This window comes from Cygnus atratus, chromosome 1 (genome assembly GCF_013377495.2).
Source record: "Cygnus atratus isolate AKBS03 ecotype Queensland, Australia chromosome 1, CAtr_DNAZoo_HiC_assembly, whole genome shotgun sequence".
Lineage (NCBI taxonomy): Eukaryota > Metazoa > Chordata > Aves > Anseriformes > Anatidae > Cygnus > Cygnus atratus.
This window is the reverse complement of record NC_066362.1, coordinates 43,693,038-43,712,311: the sequence shown is the minus strand read 5'-3', so window position 1 is coordinate 43,712,311 and position 19,274 is coordinate 43,693,038. Positions and strand designations below refer to the sequence as shown.

Below are 19,274 nucleotides of genomic sequence, written 5' to 3'. Positions count from 1 at the left end.
ATCCAAACAGTTTCTTGCCTCTGTTCCAGAAAAAAAAATCTGTCAGAAGGGTTCCACTAGTAAATGCTAATTTAAGGAAAATGCTGCAAGAGCTTATTGGTTTAAAGCCCACTTTACCAAGCTAAGTAATACAAGAGACTTCTCTGTATAGTTTTGTGACATTAAGCTTATATAGCTTTTTGAAAATTGACTATGAAGAAGGAAATAGTTCCATCAAAGTTCCCTTTTTTAATATGTGGTTTGTTTGCTTTTGGCTTGTGTTAAATTCGGCAACACTGGAAAAATGTGTGGTTGGGAGGATAGCATAAGTTGACAGAGATGTTCATTAGACATGATTAGGTGTTGTCTTAGCCTAGGAGCAATTTTTACTTAGTGGTCAGATTAACTATCCTGTTCTTCACAGCACAGATTATTCTTAACTGTGGGGGGCACTTTTGTATGTGGAGCAACAGCACTAGACTCTAAAATACAAATATTGAATTAGCACACAAGTATCTGACATCTAAATATCTATATCTTAATATAAAAAATTTCAGATCTTGGGTTCCACTGAATGTACAGAATAATAGTATTAAATGAAATAAGACTTTGGATCTCCTCCAGAAAGGCTATTAAACTTGTCTTTTCTTATCTCTTCATTCTCAGGACTCCAGTCCAAAGAAAGAACAGAAAACCTGTACGTCTTCAGTCAATTCAACTTGTGCTACTACACTGAGTACCAGCGCACCGGTCTGCACCCCAGCCAGCTCTAGCTGCACACCAGCTCCAGAGACTATCTGCTTGGACGACTCACTGGATGAAGACCTCTCTTTCCACCCACCATCACTGGACTCTATTTCTGATGCTCTGGCAGTTATCAATAATGGTGCCAAGGGATCACCTCTTGGATCCACCATAGAGACACCAACATCCAGACCTCGCCCTGGACTGAGGGAAGAGAAACTGGCAAGCATTATGAGCAAGTTGCCCCTGGCAACTTCAAAGAAAGTAGAGCCCACTCAAACACCCCATTCATCAAGTCTTATTGCTGGTCACACGGGGCCAGTACCAAAGAAACCCCAGGACTTAGTTCACACTGGTATCTCTTCAGGCCTTATTGCTGGATCTTCAATTCAAAATCCTAAGGTTTCCTTAGAGCCTTTGCCAGCCAAGCTTCTTCAGCAAGGACTACAGAGGTCAAGTCAGATCCAAGCTGCTTCTTCCTCTTCACAGACCCATGTTTCTTCCTCTAAGACCCAAGCAGCTATTTCCACCTCCTCTCAAAGACCCAAGGATGCTAATATCCTGGTATCATCTTCTGAGATTCAAGGTGGTTCTTCCTCAACATCACAAATGACAAAGGTGCACCAGCATTCAGCTGTACAGCAGAAATATGTATCTCCTTTACAAGCAACTATTAGTAAATCACAGACCAATCCAGTGGTGAAATTGAGCAGTAATCCCAAACTGACCTGCTCATCACCAGTCATCAAGGCTCAAGAGAAGTCTGTAGTGTATCGCCTACCTTTGTCTAACCCCTCATCTGGAAGTGGCTCTCAAGTATCTCACCCACTGGTTTCTCGGACAACATCCAGCACCTCTACCTCTAGTAACTATTTAGCCAAGGCTATGGTGTCACAGGTTTCTTCCCAGGGTTTCAAGCCTCCCTTCTCCATGGCTGCCTCTCCTAAACCTGCTGCCTCTCCCAAGCCCACTGCATCTAAGCCCTCTGTGACACCCAAGCCCAATGCATCGCCTAAATTTTCATCTAAGTCCACCTCATCCCCCAGGCCTGCAACAACACCCAGTTCTTCCAGTTCAAGTGCACTAGTTTCCCAGAGTAGTCACTCCAGCAACAACCCCCTTCATAAACAAACCAGTGGTGTAAATATCAGCAGGCAGTCTCCCACAATGAATTTGCTGCCCTCTAATCGCACCTCAGGCCTTCAGCCTGCAAAGAACCCTCAGGCTTCTTCAAAATTGCCCAACTCTTCTCCTTCTGGAACTGTTGGTAAAAATAACTTGGGTGGAGTTGGAATGAATGTACCTGCCAGCAGAGGCAGTAACCTTAACTCAAGTGGAGCTAGTAGGACTAGTCTGTCTGGGGGAGCAGGAAGTGGAACACAGGGTGCTACTAAACAATTGTCAACTCCACACAGACCATCTTCTGCCTCAGGGTCTCCAGTTGTAGCAGCCAGTGTGCAGGTATGCATCTAACATGTTTACATTTAAATCAGACATTAATATTTATCATGCTTTGTAAACAGGCTTACAATATCTTGATTTGAAAATGAGTCACAAGGTTAATGTTTACACTTTCCCTAGTATAAATGCTAATACTGATGAAACTAGTTCACGCTAGTAAACAGGTATTTCCAGCTGATGGGAAATCCAGGGATCAGGGTGGAAGGAATCCTCACTGTAAAATACTGGTTGGTCTGTAGTGTGAAACAGAACTCAGTTTTGTCATTTTTTCTTTTTAAGAACACTAGAAAAGGTGGGCTTTCTGTGGCTATATTTTCGGGGAATGCAGTATTGTCTTGCATTATTAGATTTCTGTATTCTTGCGTATTTATTTCTGGTGATGGAGCTCATATGTAGAGGTATCTCGGTACGTTTGTTGCCAAGCTTTGTGGTTAGTTTGCAAAACTGGAGTTCAGTTGTTTGTGGTTAGAGTGTAATGCAAGACGTATTTAACATTTGCAAGGGCTTTTTTTTTAGTATTTGTGATTGTGTGTTTTATTTTGTAGGATCTAGTCAAATCGAATGAGAGGTCATTGATATATAAACTTCATAGAAATTATTTAAGAGCTTGTGCAGAACTTTCTCATTAGAGTTAAAAAGTAATATAAAACAAATATTTTGAAAATACTGTTGTTCTAAAACCTGTGCAAACCTATTATTTGCACAGAAGACAGCCTACTTTACCAAGCTGTGCTTTTTTCTTACTGGGAATGATTTAATTATTGAGAAGATCTGAGGTGGTACTCTCTTTTTATTGCTCTCTCTATTGTGAAGCGTGCACAACATAAGTTAAGAAAGGCAATATCACTGCAAATCAAAACCTTGTTCTACTGCGAACCAGAACAGCAATGTATTTTTCTGAATGGTGTACATAGCTATTGTTTCATGGTGGTGATGTGTACGCAGCTTTTCATGATGCTTTATAATAATGTTTTAGCCTGCTATCAATTTTTCTTAGTACAGCTGAGTAACAGGAAGAAGATGACTTTCATGAGGCATTTCTGTGGTCTCTCACCCTACAATACCTTAAGTCTGGTACAGTAAACGAGTTGTTTAACAGGCTCTGATAAAGCCTTCTCATTAATTTTGGGTACTTTGAATGGAGAGGAAAACAAACAAAAAACCACACAGTCCATGTTCTGTGTAAGGGCCGCAGAGGTATCGCAGAGGGTCTGCAGAAGAGCTGAGCCAGCTGTGGTGCACTTTGGGTACTCCAGAAAGTGCCTGGAGGACACAAATGAGGCTGCAGCAAAAGGACTGGGAACAGAGTTCGAATCTGATGCAATCCTTGATATCCCATGGATATAGTTGCTGTGATGTGGAAGAAAATGTGAAATGGTTGTTGTTGTAGTGCTTAAAGTTGATAGACATGGGAAATTAGTATTGTGTGGATGATGAGATGAATTCTGGCAAATCATTATTCTATAGATACTGATCACCTAGGGAATGAAATAGATCTTGGCAGACAGTGATGTTGAAAAGAAGGACTGGTGGGAATGTGGTAGATAATTATCATAGGTGTACACTGTAATACAGTAAAAGTGTTTTGGTATAATAGAAGGGGGAAAACAGCTAAAGGGACTGAGCAGCATATAATATTACCAAGTTAATTGTGACTTCACACGTGTTTTTTTCCTTGACACTTCAGAAGGTACTTTGACAACCTGAAACAGTTTGGGAGAGGTGGTACAAGGATAAAACATTCAATAAGACTTTTGCTACGGTGCAGACTGAGGCTCAGTCAGTGCAGTATATTCAGGAGAAGATGAGAATCAAATTACTTCTCAGTCCAAGTACACTGAATGGGAAGAGATTTGTGATAACAGCACTTTTTTAGTCTTCAAGATCTAATGGCTAGCTGGGTACAATGTACTAAGGCGTTTGTTACCCTTCTTAATACATTAAATGAGACTGAAAGTGAATTTCCTTTCCATTAAGGGCTTAGGGATTTAATTCCTGATGCTGCTAATCAGAAGACAAGTGGTACATGAGTTGCTTACACTGAAGATCAGACTAGATGATTTCGTGTTGGTAATAAAAATGTGTTTGTAACTAGGAAGAGCTACATAGTGAATGGTTGTTATTTTTTGTACATAGGCTTATTTTGAAATTAGTACTTTCAAAGGCTAAAGAGAATAAGCGTGTATGTTCTTATAAAGTCTTTCATCCATGGTTTTCTACTTGTGGGATGGAGAATGTCTTAGAAGCTGTCACTCCTAAAATGACAAATACAGATGCTTATTTATGAACATCTGATCTGTAGTTGCTTAAATTTACAGGGATATGGTTTTAAAATGTCTTAAGCAGTAACCTTTCTTTAGCAGCTTTCATCTAAACATCTTAAGACCAAACCTGGTAATAGAAAATTTTTCTCACTGGGAGTTTTTATCACTTAGAGAAACAAAGTTGATACTATAGAATTCAAGGAGATTTCATTTTCACTTTGAGCTCTGGGTACTCATTAAAATGAGTTTTGGTTTTAGTTAAGGCTGACTTATCAAAACGCACAGGTTTGAAGTCCTGTTCAGTCTCTGAATCTTGATAGCTCAAATATCTGTAAAATATAAGCTTGAGTCTAGTTTGAAATGCTTTCTATACATACTGTTTTGTGATAATTGGAGAATTGAACATTATAATACCATATAAAATTACTGTATGTTTAGTGAATGGAAGTGTTAAATGGGAATGAGCCAGGACAGCTGCTAATTACAAAGGAACTGATGTAGTTTGGGAGCTGTTGTAGCTAAAATATTCTGGCTTAATCTTGCATTTTCTTAAACTACAGTGAATTTAAGTTGTGACTTACGTAGGGTGGTGAGAATTTTCCTTCCTTGCCTTTTGCTCTAACATATGCATGTGTGTTTGTGTATGAACACCTACCTATGTGTATATATACGTCTGCATCTTGGTAACCTAACTTTTGTCCTTTGAAGTGTGGTGGTTCTTAAGTACAAATTTGAGTTTTCAGAAATCCTTACTTCTAAGTAACTTTAGAAATAGTTAGCATTGTGTTAAGACCCATATTTCGAGAGGGGAGAGTAACTTGCTTCTAAAGAACTTCAGATCTGCATGGGATAATTTAAAGGAATTTACCTGTGAGGCTGACAAGAAAAACGAGAGATGAACCATACTGTCATGTGTGAATGTGAGATATAATTGTGCTTGTTGAGCAGATGAATAGTGGGAACTGATCCTAGGTGGGTAAGTGGATATTTATTAATAATATAATGTCCTTTTTAACAGGACCACACTTAACAGTAAATAGTTGATTCTTATCTCCTTAGAGGATGCTACTCAAAGCTTTAAAATCTTGAAGTACTACTTTTCTCTGTACAGTCAACAGCAGGAGCATCATTACTGGCTAACGCCTCACCTCTGACGCTCATGGCATCTCCCCTGTCCGTAACCAGTCAGAATGTGACGTCTGCACCATTAACTCCTTTCGGGATGCTGGGTGGCCTTGTTCCTGTGACCGTGCCCTTCCAGTTTCCCTTGGAGCTGCTTGGCTTTGGGACGGACACAGCTGGAGTGACAACCACCTCGGGATCTACCTCAGCGGCTTTCCACCACAGCCTAACTCAGAGTGAGTGGAATTCCTTATCACACTATGCTGTAGGGAAACATGCTTGCTGAATGTGGAAATCAAGAAGGGAAAAGCCGTTCGGTTCTGAGATACTTAGATTTGGTTCATGAAAATCCCTACAGAAGAGTAAATGTGACTTCTCTGTTAAAACTTTGTTTCTGTAATTATCTAGATGTTATGAATCACCTTTGATAGACGATTAACTTCACTATTAAATTCATAATATATAGCTGCTTTTGAACATGCATTTTTGGGTTAACTTGTTCCTATATCTTCAGAAATAAATGTATCTTAAGATTCTCTCAATTTCACAATTCAGATACGAGACTTAATACTGTGATTCATCAAAATATCCTTAGCTCAGTAATGGCTTAGACACTGATACCAAACCATTTTCTTACAGGAAGGCATCAATCTAGGTGGGGTTTATTATTTGCAATTGCTTAAAAGAAATTCTTTAAACTTTTAATCTGTAGCAATTTTGGCCTTTTTGCCAAATGAAATAGTATGAAGAGTTGCATCCCAATAGTGACACATGATCCTGGTTCTGACTTTTGATTAACCATATCTGAACAGGTCTGTTTTTATTGACTTGTTTACCAGCCATCAGAATCCTATCAGGTATTATTTTTTGTTGGTGGTGGAATGTCTTTAGAAATCTGTGCCAAATTATCGTGTTACGATAGCTGTAATTTTAAAAACAAAAGCTTCCTATTTCACTAAGGCTGATATGGTCCGTAAGATTTTTCATCTTTGTTTGTCTCCTTCTTTTTACCCCCAGACTTACTGAAGGGTTTACAGCCAGGTGCTCAGCACGCAGCAACGCTGTCTCACTCACCTCTGCCTGCTCACTTGCAGCAAGCTTACACAGGTAAAGATATATTTCTCTTACTACTTAACAGATTTATGCCCTAGACTGAAACAAAACATACACCAAAATCAAAATTGGTTTAGAGAAGACACAAAACAGGAACAAGCTCTGGTAGCAGCAGATGGTGCACATTCTATTACAGCAGTATTTTTGGAACCCAAACACAAGTAGAAAAACAATGTTCAATACCAGAAACAAAAAAGCTCAAAAATCTCAATAATACTTTATTATAGCAGTTTGAGAAATGTTTGAGAAATGTAACCATTCAAATTCAGCCAATGGAAGAAAGGACTACTACATACTAGATATTAACATGATTATTTGCAGACTGTATAGTCTATACTGGGAGGAAAAAGGGTTGTTTTTTCCACTACATTTTAATATCTTCCAGCTAGAAGCCTCTTCATGATTCTTGCAGTTGGGTATGCATGTGTGAATAAATGTGATAGTTTCCTAGTGGAAGACCAATCTTCCCTGGGAATCTTATGCTTTAAGTTACATATTTTTGATTGAAAGGAGTAACTTGAAGTATAAAATCTTTTTCTGTTTGTAAGGCCTTAGAGCTGAAAAGCTATCATAAAATTATAGAAGGTGGCGGACTGTGCTCCTTTATTTGCCAGTTGTAAGGATTTTTTAGCTAGAAAAGGGAACACGAAAGGTGGCAGTGGCACGGTGGGTTCTTTATACTGATTTTGCAGTACTTAGCTCCAGAACCAGGGCAGTGTTGTAAGAGGCTGTAAAAACAAACCAATCGCTTATGTGGTATCAACCTTGGGTTTTTTTTGTCACAGTGAGTGCCATGGTTTGACTTAAAATTCTTACAGAGTAAAGACTTCTAAAGAAAAGCTTGATTTTTGTTGTTTTGTTTTTGCAGTGTCACAGGCTGCAACTTAAAATACCACATCTCTAAAGATCTTGGTGTAAAGCTTGATGTCTCTTGTTTCATCAGTCCTATTTAAAAGAAAACAAAACCAGAAAATTATTGAAAATATATAAAGTTCAACATGCTATAAAGACAATGCATTTTCTGCTGATTCTAAAGATGAATGTTCCAAATATGTTTTTTATTTTGTAAGTTGTAAAATAAGTTTGTTCATGCTTTTATTCTTCCTCTTCTTTTCCTGTTTCTAAATTGCAGATGGAGGCCAAAGTAAAGGGGACACTAAGTTACAGCGGAAAAACCAGTGACTTCTAGACAAGCAAGGGAGCTGAAGCAGTTCTGGTTGGCTGACAGAATCTGCCCAGTTGGGAAAGTGCTTATTGTCACAGGGCTGCTGTTTCTGTCGATGTTTACATATTCTGATCCCAAGCACTGTGGTGAGAGGAAGAAGAAAAAGAAAACAATACTTGATCAAAGAGAGAAGGAAAAGGGGGACTGGTGCTCCTGGTCATGCAGACTGGTCATAGTTTGATCTTGCCTAAAGAAACAAACGTTTTTTTCATCTGTTCTGATTGGCTTTTAAAAGAAATTGATTGTCAAACCCACAGCAGCACAAACATTTTTTTTCTGGGTAATGTCCAATAAAGAGTTGAAAGCATGAGAGGAGCTAGAATAGGTCTCTCCATCCATTGGGTGAGGTGGAATCATCTACTTCACGAGTTCCTGAAGTGCCCCATGTAAGATTATATGCAGGTCCTGAGTGTACCGTGTGGTTGTGGACCAAAGGTTATACAGATTAGAAGTGGTGCTGGGATACTTTGTATTTAAAACCTTACAGAAATGCAGTTTGTGATGTGGGCATTTTTTCAGCTTTACAAGACTATTTGGCTATAGAGAGCCTATGGATGTATGCAGTCTCAGTTCCAGAGAGCTGTCTTCAAATGAAAACAGATCTCCTGGTACATGAGATGTGAGAGACAGGCTACTGGGAAACCCTTTGCTCCTTGTTTATTTTTTTCTTCGTTTTAACATGACTCTTACATAGGGAGGAAGGGTGTGTGGAAATTTTTCATCATACGTAAAAAGGAAACCAACATTTTATTGGTCACACTAGCATTTCTTTCCCACATCCTTTTTTTTAAAGGCATGCTAGGACTCTTTCAGTCCCTCCATTTGTTAAACTTTCCTTTCCCTTGTGCTTATCTGCTACTGAAATTTAGTAATGTTCTATCACATCTTTCATAAAATACAGTTAGTTCTTTACCCATTCTAGATCTTCCTCATCTGTCACGTAACTCTTCCCAAAAGCCATGCATTATCCTGATTTGCTAGTAAAAGAGAGCTGAATGTGACTTACTCCAGAGCCAGGTTAATACTGCTTCAGGCATTAGCCAAAGAGGAGTCGTTCAAAAGCGACCAGAGGTGCCTTCTCTTCTGGGGCTGAATGGATCGTCTCCAGCATTTCCAGCCCCTGCTGGCCTGGAGAGTTTCCAACCTGAACTGTTCCTTACATGGTAGCACAAAACTGCAAAGCTGGCTATTTTTTTATAGCAATACATGGACTGGTTCATTTGTAAGGTTAGGAAGTATCCAGCACATGTTGCACTTTTGACATTAGGACAGAACTTTGCTGTTGAGTCCCTTGTGCTGTTAGATAAAAGATGAGAATGACAGAAACTGAAATAAATCCTAGGGGAAAGACGCAACTAAAATGATATGATGCCCTTCTCCTTCAACCCTGAAACATTCCTGATCAGAGATGCTGAAATTCCTACTAGCTAGTCTTTCCAGTAGTTTGAGGTGAGTTTGAACCAGTGACTACTGGTCATCTCATCTTCCAGAGATACCTTGACCATGGATAATGAATCTTCAGTGTTTTTGCTAGATTAACTTATAGCTTTCAGGTTACTTTTACATGTGACTTATTTTTCTTAGACCAGAGAACAATTTCTTTTCTATTTAGAGCTCATTTTAATTTTATATAAATATATATATATATACATGAATCTAAAATAATATATATTGTGTATTTAGTATAAAGATGTTGGGTTGAGCTCAGCAATAAATGTTTTTGCACAACACTTCTGTGAAAGACACATTGAATTAAAATAAGATTCATTAGTTCATGAATTTCACTCCATAGCATCAGTTAACTAGATGCCTTTTAGCTAATGCTAATGTTTTGTATGTGGCATGTTGATTAGATAAGCTTGCATCTTAGTCAAGGTTATTTAGAGTTGAAACATACAGCTACATAGACTCTTGCATTCCTACTAACGTGCAAATTCTATTGAACATTAAGTACCACAACCTATTTAGAGTGCAAGCTTTATGTGATTTTTCTTTTTCTCCAGGAAGGGTTGAAGGAAGAAAACTTTTTTTTGAGGCCTAAGAGAACGTTGATTTTTTTTTTCTGAATTGTCAAACCTGATACTTTTAAACAACCTGTGTAGCTAAGGGAGTTGCAGCAGTGAGCCATCAAGCAGCAATATATTAAAAACAAAACACACAAAATAACCCACCAAAAAAACAAAATGTCCTAAGAGTTCTACCTCTTCTGTGTTTTCTTCATCAAAGCATCTCATCCAAATTTACATCTCTTGTCTTCGTAGTTGCTAAATGAAAGTTCAGTTGGGAGACTTGTGGCCCTTTATAATAACAGCACAAACTTCCTTTCAACATCCCTCCCTCTCTTTCTGTAGGTACGACTCACCTTCAGTTAAGGGATATCCTCTCCAAACCTTGAGGATAGGAAGTAGTCCTGTCTGTATGGCCTGTTGAGCTTCTCAGTTTTTGGAAATGAGTAAACTAATACTGATGGTGAGAATAAAGATGACCATACAGTCTTTGTGCCAGTTCAGACAGTCCCCCAGCGGGTAACTCGCCTTCAGTCATTGTACTGCTGAGCTGCTTTGGAATCAGCAACATAGTGATGAAGGGGTCGGTGTTGCCTTTTCCCTGTTCTTGTGTGTTAAACCTAGCAAGGCCAAATTAAAGGGAATAATAGGGTGGCTCCCAGAGACATTTTTGGTTAGCACAAACAGGGTGGGGAAGTGAAAATTTTCTGCAATGTCCAAATGCAAAACTAGGTTAATGTTTTACTATTTTCTGCACAGCAGCTCTCCTAAAAACATTTCCCCCAGTTTTTTACTACTTTTTAAGGGCCTCTGGTAATAAATAAACTGTAGTTGTACATACTAAGTAACCCTCAGTATTCACAAGCAATAAGAAAGCCAAGTAGAGCTGTCTTTTCCAGGCAGCAGGGCTGAACTCGGTTTGGGGTCTGTATATGAGCTAGCTTGTCAAGCTCACTGAAAGCCCCAAACGAATGCAAGCAATAATTTCACACACAGGTCTTAGATGTTAAAACCCTCTGAGTAATATTTTCAGCTACGTGATCCAAAGTCCCCAAAGTCATGGTAGCTATTGTAAATCCTTCTGAGACACTTGCGAAGTAAGAAAGAAGGCGGCAGGCTACATGAAAAACAGGCTGCAAAATTTCTGATACCTTGGACTGTAACTGCAGTGTTCTCCTACTCCAAGATGGCCTAAATCACTTTGTCCAGCCTTCTCTGATGATTCAAGATACATGACTAATACTGAGTGAGTCACAAGTGTGGATGCTGTGGGTTTCACATCTGTTTTCTGCTAATCAGAAGTAACTTTTAATTACTTGGGTTCTGCTTCTTGTTTGAATCCAATCAAAGTTGTCTGATGCACAGAATTGGGGGGTGGGACAGGTGCCAAGAGCCTGTTTCCTTCCTCAGTCCCATCACCTGACCCTTCCTCCACACTCCTTCTCCACTTGGTGCAAGACCCTTGAGGACATGAAAACAGAAATCCTGCAACTCTCCCAAGCTGCCATCAGTTGTGTGAACCATTAACCCTCTGGGAGTCATCTTGGACTCCGACTAACTTTATCACATTTGCTGCTACATTCATAAAATGAACTTTTAGCTGTATTTATTAGCAAATTTTAATCTAGTTTACAGTTTGTTTGGTTTTCTTTTGAGTAGTTTTTGCCCACAGATGGATTAGAAGTATTGGGGTGTTTGGGTTGTTTTTTTTTTTTTTTTTTGAGTGAATTGCTAAAGGCACAGTGGTCCCTCTGCTGTTTTTGTTTTGGATTTTTTTTTTTGCAGATGGAATTGCAGGAAAACCTGCAGTCAGGCTAAGCTGTGGAAGGCTTCTTCCCACACCTACCTTTAATCTTTTGCTGAATTAGGGGGAAATCACTAAAGGGACACTTGCTTTTTGTTTGTTTCATAAAATGATCCAGAAAGTGAAAGCAGTAGGTAAATGACTGATTAATTAACACTTTATGCAATTTTAATTTTATAGAAATTAAAAAGTTGGTAGCTTTTTGATTGGTCCTAGCTCTGGTGAAATGGCTGTTACCCTCCATGACTTACTTGATTCAGGCCTTTGTCCTTTGTTTAAGTGCCTTTTTTTATTTTATTTCCCTACCCTCTTAAACTGTTCTCAGAGATCCTGAAGTGCTGGAAGGCATTTTGGAGGAAAATCTTAAGCTTGCCAAGATAGATGGCTTTATGCTGTTATACTATTTTTCCCTTTTGTAAAAAAAAAAAGAAAAAAAGTGTGTAATGTATGTGACTTCGTAGCTGCTGTACCATGGCGTTGGTTCTGTATGCTTGTGCTTTCTTTCTCTCACGCTCACACACGTGTGCGCACACGTACATACACAGCAATATTCCCGAGAATCCCATAACCGTGTTCATCCTCCTATGTTCTGCTGGCGCTGTTAAACATTTACATACAAAAGGGGAACTTTTGGGCAAAGATGGCAGTACAATAAAAGCGTGCGTGTGTGAATGTGTAAATGCGTGTGAGAGAAAGGAAGTGGCTAATGAGATTGAAACCTGTTATATTTTTCTCTGGAGGTTTTAAATTTGGGTCTTAATTCACAAGTACAGCTGACAACTTTAAATACCGGACCGCTTCACACTATTACTGAACTTGAGGCAAAGATGTGTGGCTAACGTAACTGAAAGAAGTGGGGAAAGAAGAAGGTTAAAATAGCTTGTAACAATTTTGAGTTGAGATGAACTGCAAGGAATCTTGTGTATGGCTAGCCATGTCTGCTTGGCACTGGTTATTGCAAGGATTCTTACATTTACCAAAGCTGTCACTTCCTACCAGGCATCACGTGTGAGAAGGAACTTGGTATAAACTGCAAGAATGCAGCTGCTCTTTGAAGTTAAACCTGACTATACTTCACAAGCTGCCTGAATCATTCACCTTTGAGTACTTTTCTCGCTGTACTTTTTCTTGCTGAGATTTCATTAATGGTTTGTTCTCTTAAAATAATGAACAGTAAGTTCGTGTATTGTTGGCTGCAAGTGAACACTCAAATAGTGTCTGTGCTTGTTTGCTTGTTCTCTGACAGAATCAGTGATCTGTAATAGATCTTCTAATGATTTTAACTATTCTGTGCTGAGGATACATCTAACTTACTATTATTATAAACACGCATACCTGAAATTAGCAATTCATTTCTAAACTTAAGTTAACTTATGTAAGCATCACCAGACTGTGCTAGTTCTGTGATGTTTCCACTGGGGGAGATCTAATTTTGAGTTGCAATCTGAAAAGGAAGTGTTTACCTTCTCTTTTCAGAAACCAGAGTAGGAATGGCTAGAAGAGTCCTTCATACGTCAGTGGAGAGCCCATCTAGAGAACCAACAGTAAGATACCAAATGCAACATGTTCCTGTGGCAGAAAATAGCCTAACTGCTATTCCAGTTATCACATTCAAATGAACCTGTTGAAATGAGGCCATAGGTAGATTTCTTTTACTGATCTAACAGTGCTGGGGATAGTACTATTGCTGGTAGCTTGGTCAGTTGGAGTGAGAGCGCGTCCTAATCTGCCTTAGGTGAGTGTGAGAGAGTTACTTCTGTAGTTAGCCACATCCACCCGTGGCAGTGACTTGCGGTGACTGGGCTCCTCTGTTGCTGTTCAGTCCCTCTCAGGCACGTGTGCTCTTTATTCTATGCTGATCTGAAAGTTTGGAAATCTACAGCTGGCACTGCTGGTTGACTGTTGTGGTGTTTTTAACACCTGTGGCTGTTCTAAAAATCACTGTCAGTCTGATGCTGCTTAAAAAATCACTGCCAAAATAAGCAGCAGAAGTAGCCTGGCTTAGCCACTGGAAATATAACCAAACGTTGTTGGGCGATACTCTGGTTGTGGAAACGTCTGGTGCGGTTCCATCCTTTTTCTGTGACCCAATGATTCCTTGCTGCTGTAATAGCCTTTTGGGGCCACAGGATGCCCCGCTGCTGCTATGTGTTATGCTGAGAGATCAGCATGGCCTGGAACTGGGGATGCACAAAGATTCCCTATGGCCATTTTTGCACACTCCTCGTAAGTGATACTGTGCTGATCTTGTCAGTTGTGGAGGATATAGGTCTGTTATTTTGTAGACATTTTTTGACAGCTATAATTCTACAGAGCAACTCTAGGAAAAAAAAAAAAAAAAACGCTTCGTTTTGTATGTAGAAGTGAATTTCAGCCTCTTCCCTTGCCATGTCTCCTGTTTATTTAATAACCATTAACTAAGAAGTTTTTCTTTATGCTGAAGTAATCCAAAACAAGCAGTGCACATTGTCTTCTATCATGCTCATTACTAAAGTTTTTTTTTTTGGCCCAGCAGCATGTGCAGATGTATTTTTTGAACAGATTCAGTTAACGTTTGTTACTGTCCGGTACCAAGAGAAAAAGGCAAGAGAATCAAACCAAACCAGTCAGGAGATACCACTGCTGCAGGCCAAACCAAGTAGCTGCTGAGGCAGCCAGAGCTGCTTTGAGACTTCTCAGATTTCACTAGTAGAGTGGGAGGTGGGGGAAGAAACTTTCTTGTGTTCTCAGCTTTCTCCAGATAAGGCCTTAGTTTGATTAGTAGTCAATAATATCAACTATGCAGATAAGTATTCTTTACATGTCTCAGTGTTACATGCATTCCTTCCCCCAGCTACCCTGTTAATACATGTTGAAATTTTACCCAAAGAAAATGGAATATTTTTTGAATGTCTGTACTGCAGAACTCTTTTTGCTACAGTGAAGAAAGAAGTTTGTATTTCAGAAAAGAAACCCTTTTGCTGGTGCAACACCTAGTGTCAAGTGTCATGAAGTTGCTTCAAGAGGGAAGCTAAAATCACTTGTGACAAGTCTTAGTCTGAGAGCTTTCAGAATATTCAGCTCTCAAAATGGGTTTAAAGAAGCCGCAGCAATGTTGTTTTTTTAATGTACTGATTGGATTTGGGGAGAAGCTAATGAGATCCCGTGTTTCCTTCCAATATCAGAAGTAAAGTAAACCATTTCCTCACTTAAATGAAGTTGCTTCTAAACAAGAGGAGGTATCAGCTACCCAGTAGCTGGATCTTCAAATAAAAGCTAATTTGTGATTCCCCAGGTATTTCTCACTGATCCTGTAGTCTTGTATGTAACTACAAATAACAATTTAGCTCAGAGGTGAGAACTGTAGTGTGTGTTTTATTGCCAGTAATTCCATCATGTAGCAATTAGTACCATGTTCTTGCATAGTTCTCAAGGTCCCTGTTGGAAATAGATGGAGAAATATTTTTGGACTACTGTTTAAAAAAAAAAATACAAAAATCATTAATGCTATTTTCCCCAAAAAGTCTACTGAGCAGCGTTATATTTTAGCCGTTAAACTAGTACCCTTGTTCTGTGATTTGTCTCTTGTAGTCTTCTTTTTACTGAGGGTTAGAAGCATTTCGTGAGTAATCCTTAAAATGTTGATATTTTCTAGCTTAAAGTCAGGTGCTTACAATAAAAGGGCATCTGTGATTATAACTTCTGATGATACAAAAGCACTATGTTACGAATATTTCATTGAAAATACAGGTGTGGGTTGCAAGTCCCTTCAGTTCTGCCTGGTAACGAGGCTTAATCAAGAGCAGAGCTTCCACATCAATTCCTGCCCACCCAGCCAAGGGCAGTGGGGGTCCTCCCACAGACAGGTTTGGCCTCTGTATCCTTTGTTGTCACATTTGGCATATATATTTTTAGCAACTTTGGATATAGCCAGCTTAACCCTACCTGACTTGCTGATCCCCAGGAGAATGAAGGAGGCTATGTAAAGTGAACAGCTGAGAAACCGGTGGGCCGAGCGTTCTCCTGCCCTGCTCTGTGTAGCTCAGAGCAGTCAGCCAGTCAGTTGCCTGAGCATTTTGTTACAAGCAAAACTAAAACCTTTGTAGTCCTCTGCTTCAAGCAAAGGAACGCGCAGCTACTAAGAGATGGCAAACCTCTTGAGTTAGTGACTCCTGTGATGCTCTACTCAGTCCCACGTGAATTTGTATCAGGTCACCTTCCTCCTTTTATTACTTCCGTATTTCAGATCATAGGGCTTAGTGACAGAGAGGATCCTAACAGCCACGTGCTTACCTGGTTGAGCTCTCCAGAGAAACTCCCCTGCGAAATGCTCCCCTCTTGTGACAGCAAGCCTGAACAACCAAATGCAGCTACATTTGGGTGATTAGCACCACTTTCATTTGGATTTTAGGGAGGCGTGTTCCACTAACTTCAAGGGATACTGTGTTTTAAATGTGTGATTTCCTTCCTCTCTCCTTATAAAACTGGACCTGAACACAAATTTTGAGTTGTTGCTTTTTTTTTTTTTTGGTAATAATCTCAGGACCTGAAAGATTGTAGCATTTAGTGTGTCTTAAAAATGATGTACTGTACCAGCCATGGATTTTGTAAATACACCTGTCTCCCTTTTTTGTATTTTAATTTTTTAAAGTGTGTAAGGCTCTTTGCCAGAGGAACTGGTGCCTGCTTAATTTCCATCCTGAACTGAAGCAGGAAAAGGAAGAAGCTGCTGCCACAAAAGCCTGCATCAGTTCCAAATGTGTATACTGTTCTGGTCAGTTTAATGGCTGTTAGTCCTTAGTATTATTTTTTTATTTTTAATTGGGAAGCTGGTTTGTTCCCCTGCACATTCCCAGTTGTGGCTAGCAGAGCCCTATCAGGGAGACTATAAATCTCGTGTGTGACTACTTGACGTTTTCACTCCTTCCAGATACTCAGGTTCGCATTCCCTGAGAAGTCTGATGTTTTCAGAAGTCAGGACGACTGGCCCTCCGCAAGAAGAGCTGGAGCGCTTTTTGCTTTATCAGTGCTTTGTTCCAAACAGTAACGGGGCTTGTGTCCTATGAACCTTGCAGATGCCACCAGCTTCACCACCTGTTCCTGGAGGGACTTTCCCTCTTTTTCTTCGGCTTTCCTGAAAGGAGTGCAAAGATTTTTTTGGCAGCAGTTTTGCTCTGGGATCCACATTTAGGCAGCAGCCCCCTGTTCTGCAGTAGGAGCCTTACGCAACTGGGTGTAGCTGTTCCCTGTCCGTAATGGCGACAGGCATTTTTCATGTGTACTTTTTTTTATGTCATGTGTCTGTGCTGTATTAAATAAAGAGGAATGTACATATTAGCTCTGTCTGTGTTATTTCTCACAAAATAAAGATGTGGTTGGGGGCTTTGGGGGGGGAGGGGGGTCGTTTCTCTTTGTTGTTAAATTGGATGGGGGGAGCGGCTGCTACGGCTTCCTTCAGCTGGGGCCACCCCGAAGCAAGGGCAGCACTTCAAAACTGTTTTAGAAGGAGGGGACTCTTCCTCCGGAGGCCGTTATTTCAAGGGCCAGCCGTGCCCTCCTCGTCTGGCCCTTCCCCACGGCTAATGGCGGCCGCCATTTCCCTGTTCCCCGCTCCCGGGAGGCGAGAGGCAGGCGGAAGGCACCGCCCACAAAAGGGAGGAGGGGCGGGGAAATGAGAGAAGTAGCACCGCAGCGAAACGCTCTCTGCGGTAGCCCCAGTGGCCTAATGGATAAGGCATTGGCCTCCTAAGCCAGGGATTGTGGGTTCGAGTCCCATCTGGGGTGGGCTTCTTTTTTTCACTATCTGTTTCTTACCTTTTTTTAATTATTTATTTTATTTATTTATTATTTTATTATTTTATTTTTTTTTAAATTTAGCCAAAACACAGACCCCGAAGCCCCCGCGGCGGGGCGGGCCGCACGAAGCCTCCCTGAGCGCCCGCGGCCGTCGCTCCCCTCCCCTCCCTGCCCAGCAGGCGGCGAGAGCCCGGCCTCGCCTCTCGCCCTCCGCCGCTCGACCCCGGCCGCTCGGGGGAGCGGGGGCGGGGAGCGATCGCTCCGCTCGGCGCTCCGCAGCCCGCCCTGGCGGTGGCCGCGCCCCGCGGGCCCGTTGCCGTGCAGCTCCGCTGCCGGCCGGTCGGAAGATGGCGGCGCTGGGCTCCCCGCTGCGGACGCTCCGCGGGCTCCTCCGCGAGCTGCGGTTGGCGAGCGGCCCGCCCGGCCGGCCCTACCGGGACACGGCCGCCTACCGGCACCTCCTGGCGGCCTTCCGCGCTCACCGGGTACGGTGGGGGCGCCGCGGCTCCTTCCCCTCCCGCTCCGCCCCCTTTCCCGGCGGCGGCGGCGTGAGGTGAAGCGGCCGGGCCTTGTCGCCTCCTCTCCGCAGGTCACCAGCGAGAAGCTGTGCCGGGCCCAGCAGGAGCTGCACTTCCAGGCCGCCACCTACCTGTGCCTGCTGCGCAGCGTGCGGCACCTGGCCGCCCTGCACCACGAGTACCACGGCAGGGGGGAGCGCTCGCCCGAGGAGGTGGCCGGCCTGGTGGGCTTCCGCCTGCCCCAGCAGCCGGGAGGGAAGGGTTGAAGCGCCCGCCGTCGGTTCCCCAATAAACGTGCCCCGGTGGGGGAGCCGCCGAGGCCCTGCTGGCTTGTGTTTCTTGGAGGTTTTCAGTCAGTGGGTGTGGGGTGAAAGGGGAGTAACAGGGAATCCTCTCCCGGTGGTCATCGAGCGTACCTGACCTGCCTCTTCGTCTGGGTGTGCGGTGTGACAGGCAGCCTCAGGGAATGAGGGGGGTTACCTAGAATGGAAAACTAGGCCAAAAACCTCACTGTCCAGCTGTCGTAGAGAGTTACAACTTTGTTTTCTTTCCCTAAATCTGTAGGTGAAGGGATTTGCCCGTTTTCTGTAGGGTTTTCCTGCCATGTTCTGTACATTGGGAATTTTCCAATGGAAAAGGAAAAGCCCAATTTCCAATTCCAATTTCCAAAGGAAAGGCCCTTTCTTTGGGGCATTAGAAGGTTCTTGTGAGTGCTGCTGTACTACTTCCTCACCTTGAAGATTTTCATCCATGGCAATGACCTAGTGATAATTACTCAGAATACTGCTTCCTAGTGAACTGCAAATTTCTGAATGTCTTGAAGTGGTTGGCTCAAACTAGGCCTTTTATGCCTGTTTCACTGTGAATCTTGGAGAAGCTTCCTTAAGCAGTGAAATGATGCCTGTCAGTAACACCAGATGTGTAAGTCAGACGACAATGAGTTACAGTCCAAGCAATAATGCTGTTTTCTTGTCCTGCAACCTGGAACAGCAAGCTTCTTTTTATAAGGAAAGAAACATTGGTTTCATTTGTCAGAAGAGGCTTGTTCTGTGCAAGATGCGTAAGAAACCTGTACCAAGGGCGACTTACATCGGCTGTAAGTGCGAGGCTGGGCTGTAATTGCGGGAGGAGCTTAATAAAGAACCACCAACAAAAGAGCGCTTGGCTGGGCTTTGCCAGGAGGGAAGACAAAGCGTGCTGCCAGAAACACGCTGCGAGCCAAACCGCTTCCCCTCAACGCGTGCCCTCGCTCGCCTCTCCCCT

At 41.8% G+C, this 19,274-nt stretch overlaps 2 protein-coding genes and 1 non-coding gene across 3 annotated transcripts in view; all 3 read left to right on the top strand.

Moving 5' to 3' along the window:
• Positions 1-16,234, top strand: part of UBN2 (ubinuclein 2) — a 55,614-nt gene extending 39,380 nt beyond the window's left edge. The window contains exons 14-17 of the mRNA XM_035544309.2: positions 646-2,184; positions 5,560-5,806; positions 6,588-6,677; positions 7,816-16,234. Coding sequence (XP_035400202.1) covers positions 646-2,184; positions 5,560-5,806; positions 6,588-6,677; positions 7,816-7,865 — 1,926 coding nt within the window. The 3' untranslated portion in view covers positions 7,866-16,234. The remainder of the gene's footprint in view (positions 1-645; positions 2,185-5,559; positions 5,807-6,587; positions 6,678-7,815) is intronic.
• Positions 16,235-17,408: 1,174 nt separating this feature from the next.
• TRNAR-CCU (transfer RNA arginine (anticodon CCU)) lies at positions 17,409-17,481 on the top strand. Its single transcript has one exon. It is a non-coding gene; the product is annotated as a tRNA-Arg (tRNA).
• Positions 17,482-17,766: 285 nt separating this feature from the next.
• On the top strand, positions 17,767-18,330 carry FMC1 (formation of mitochondrial complex V assembly factor 1 homolog). Its single transcript, XM_035544137.2, has 2 exons — positions 17,767-17,978; positions 18,083-18,330. The coding sequence occupies exons 1-2, from the start codon at positions 17,841-17,843 to the stop codon at positions 18,275-18,277; spliced, it is 333 nt and encodes a 110-aa protein (XP_035400030.1). The 5' UTR covers positions 17,767-17,840; the 3' UTR covers positions 18,278-18,330.
• The last annotated feature ends 944 nt before the right edge of the window (positions 18,331-19,274 follow it).

What these genes read in the sequence shown, in the direction of transcription:
- FMC1 (XM_035544137.2), top strand. Translation starts at nt 17,841, where the DNA reads ATGGCGGCGCTGGGCTCCCCGCTGCGGACGCTCCGCGGGCTCCTCCGC. An exon ending in CGGCCTTCCGCGCTCACCGG is followed by an intron (nt 17,979 to 18,082) that starts GTACGGTGGGGG and finishes TCCTCTCCGCAG; the next exon opens with GTCACCAGCGAGAAGCTGTG.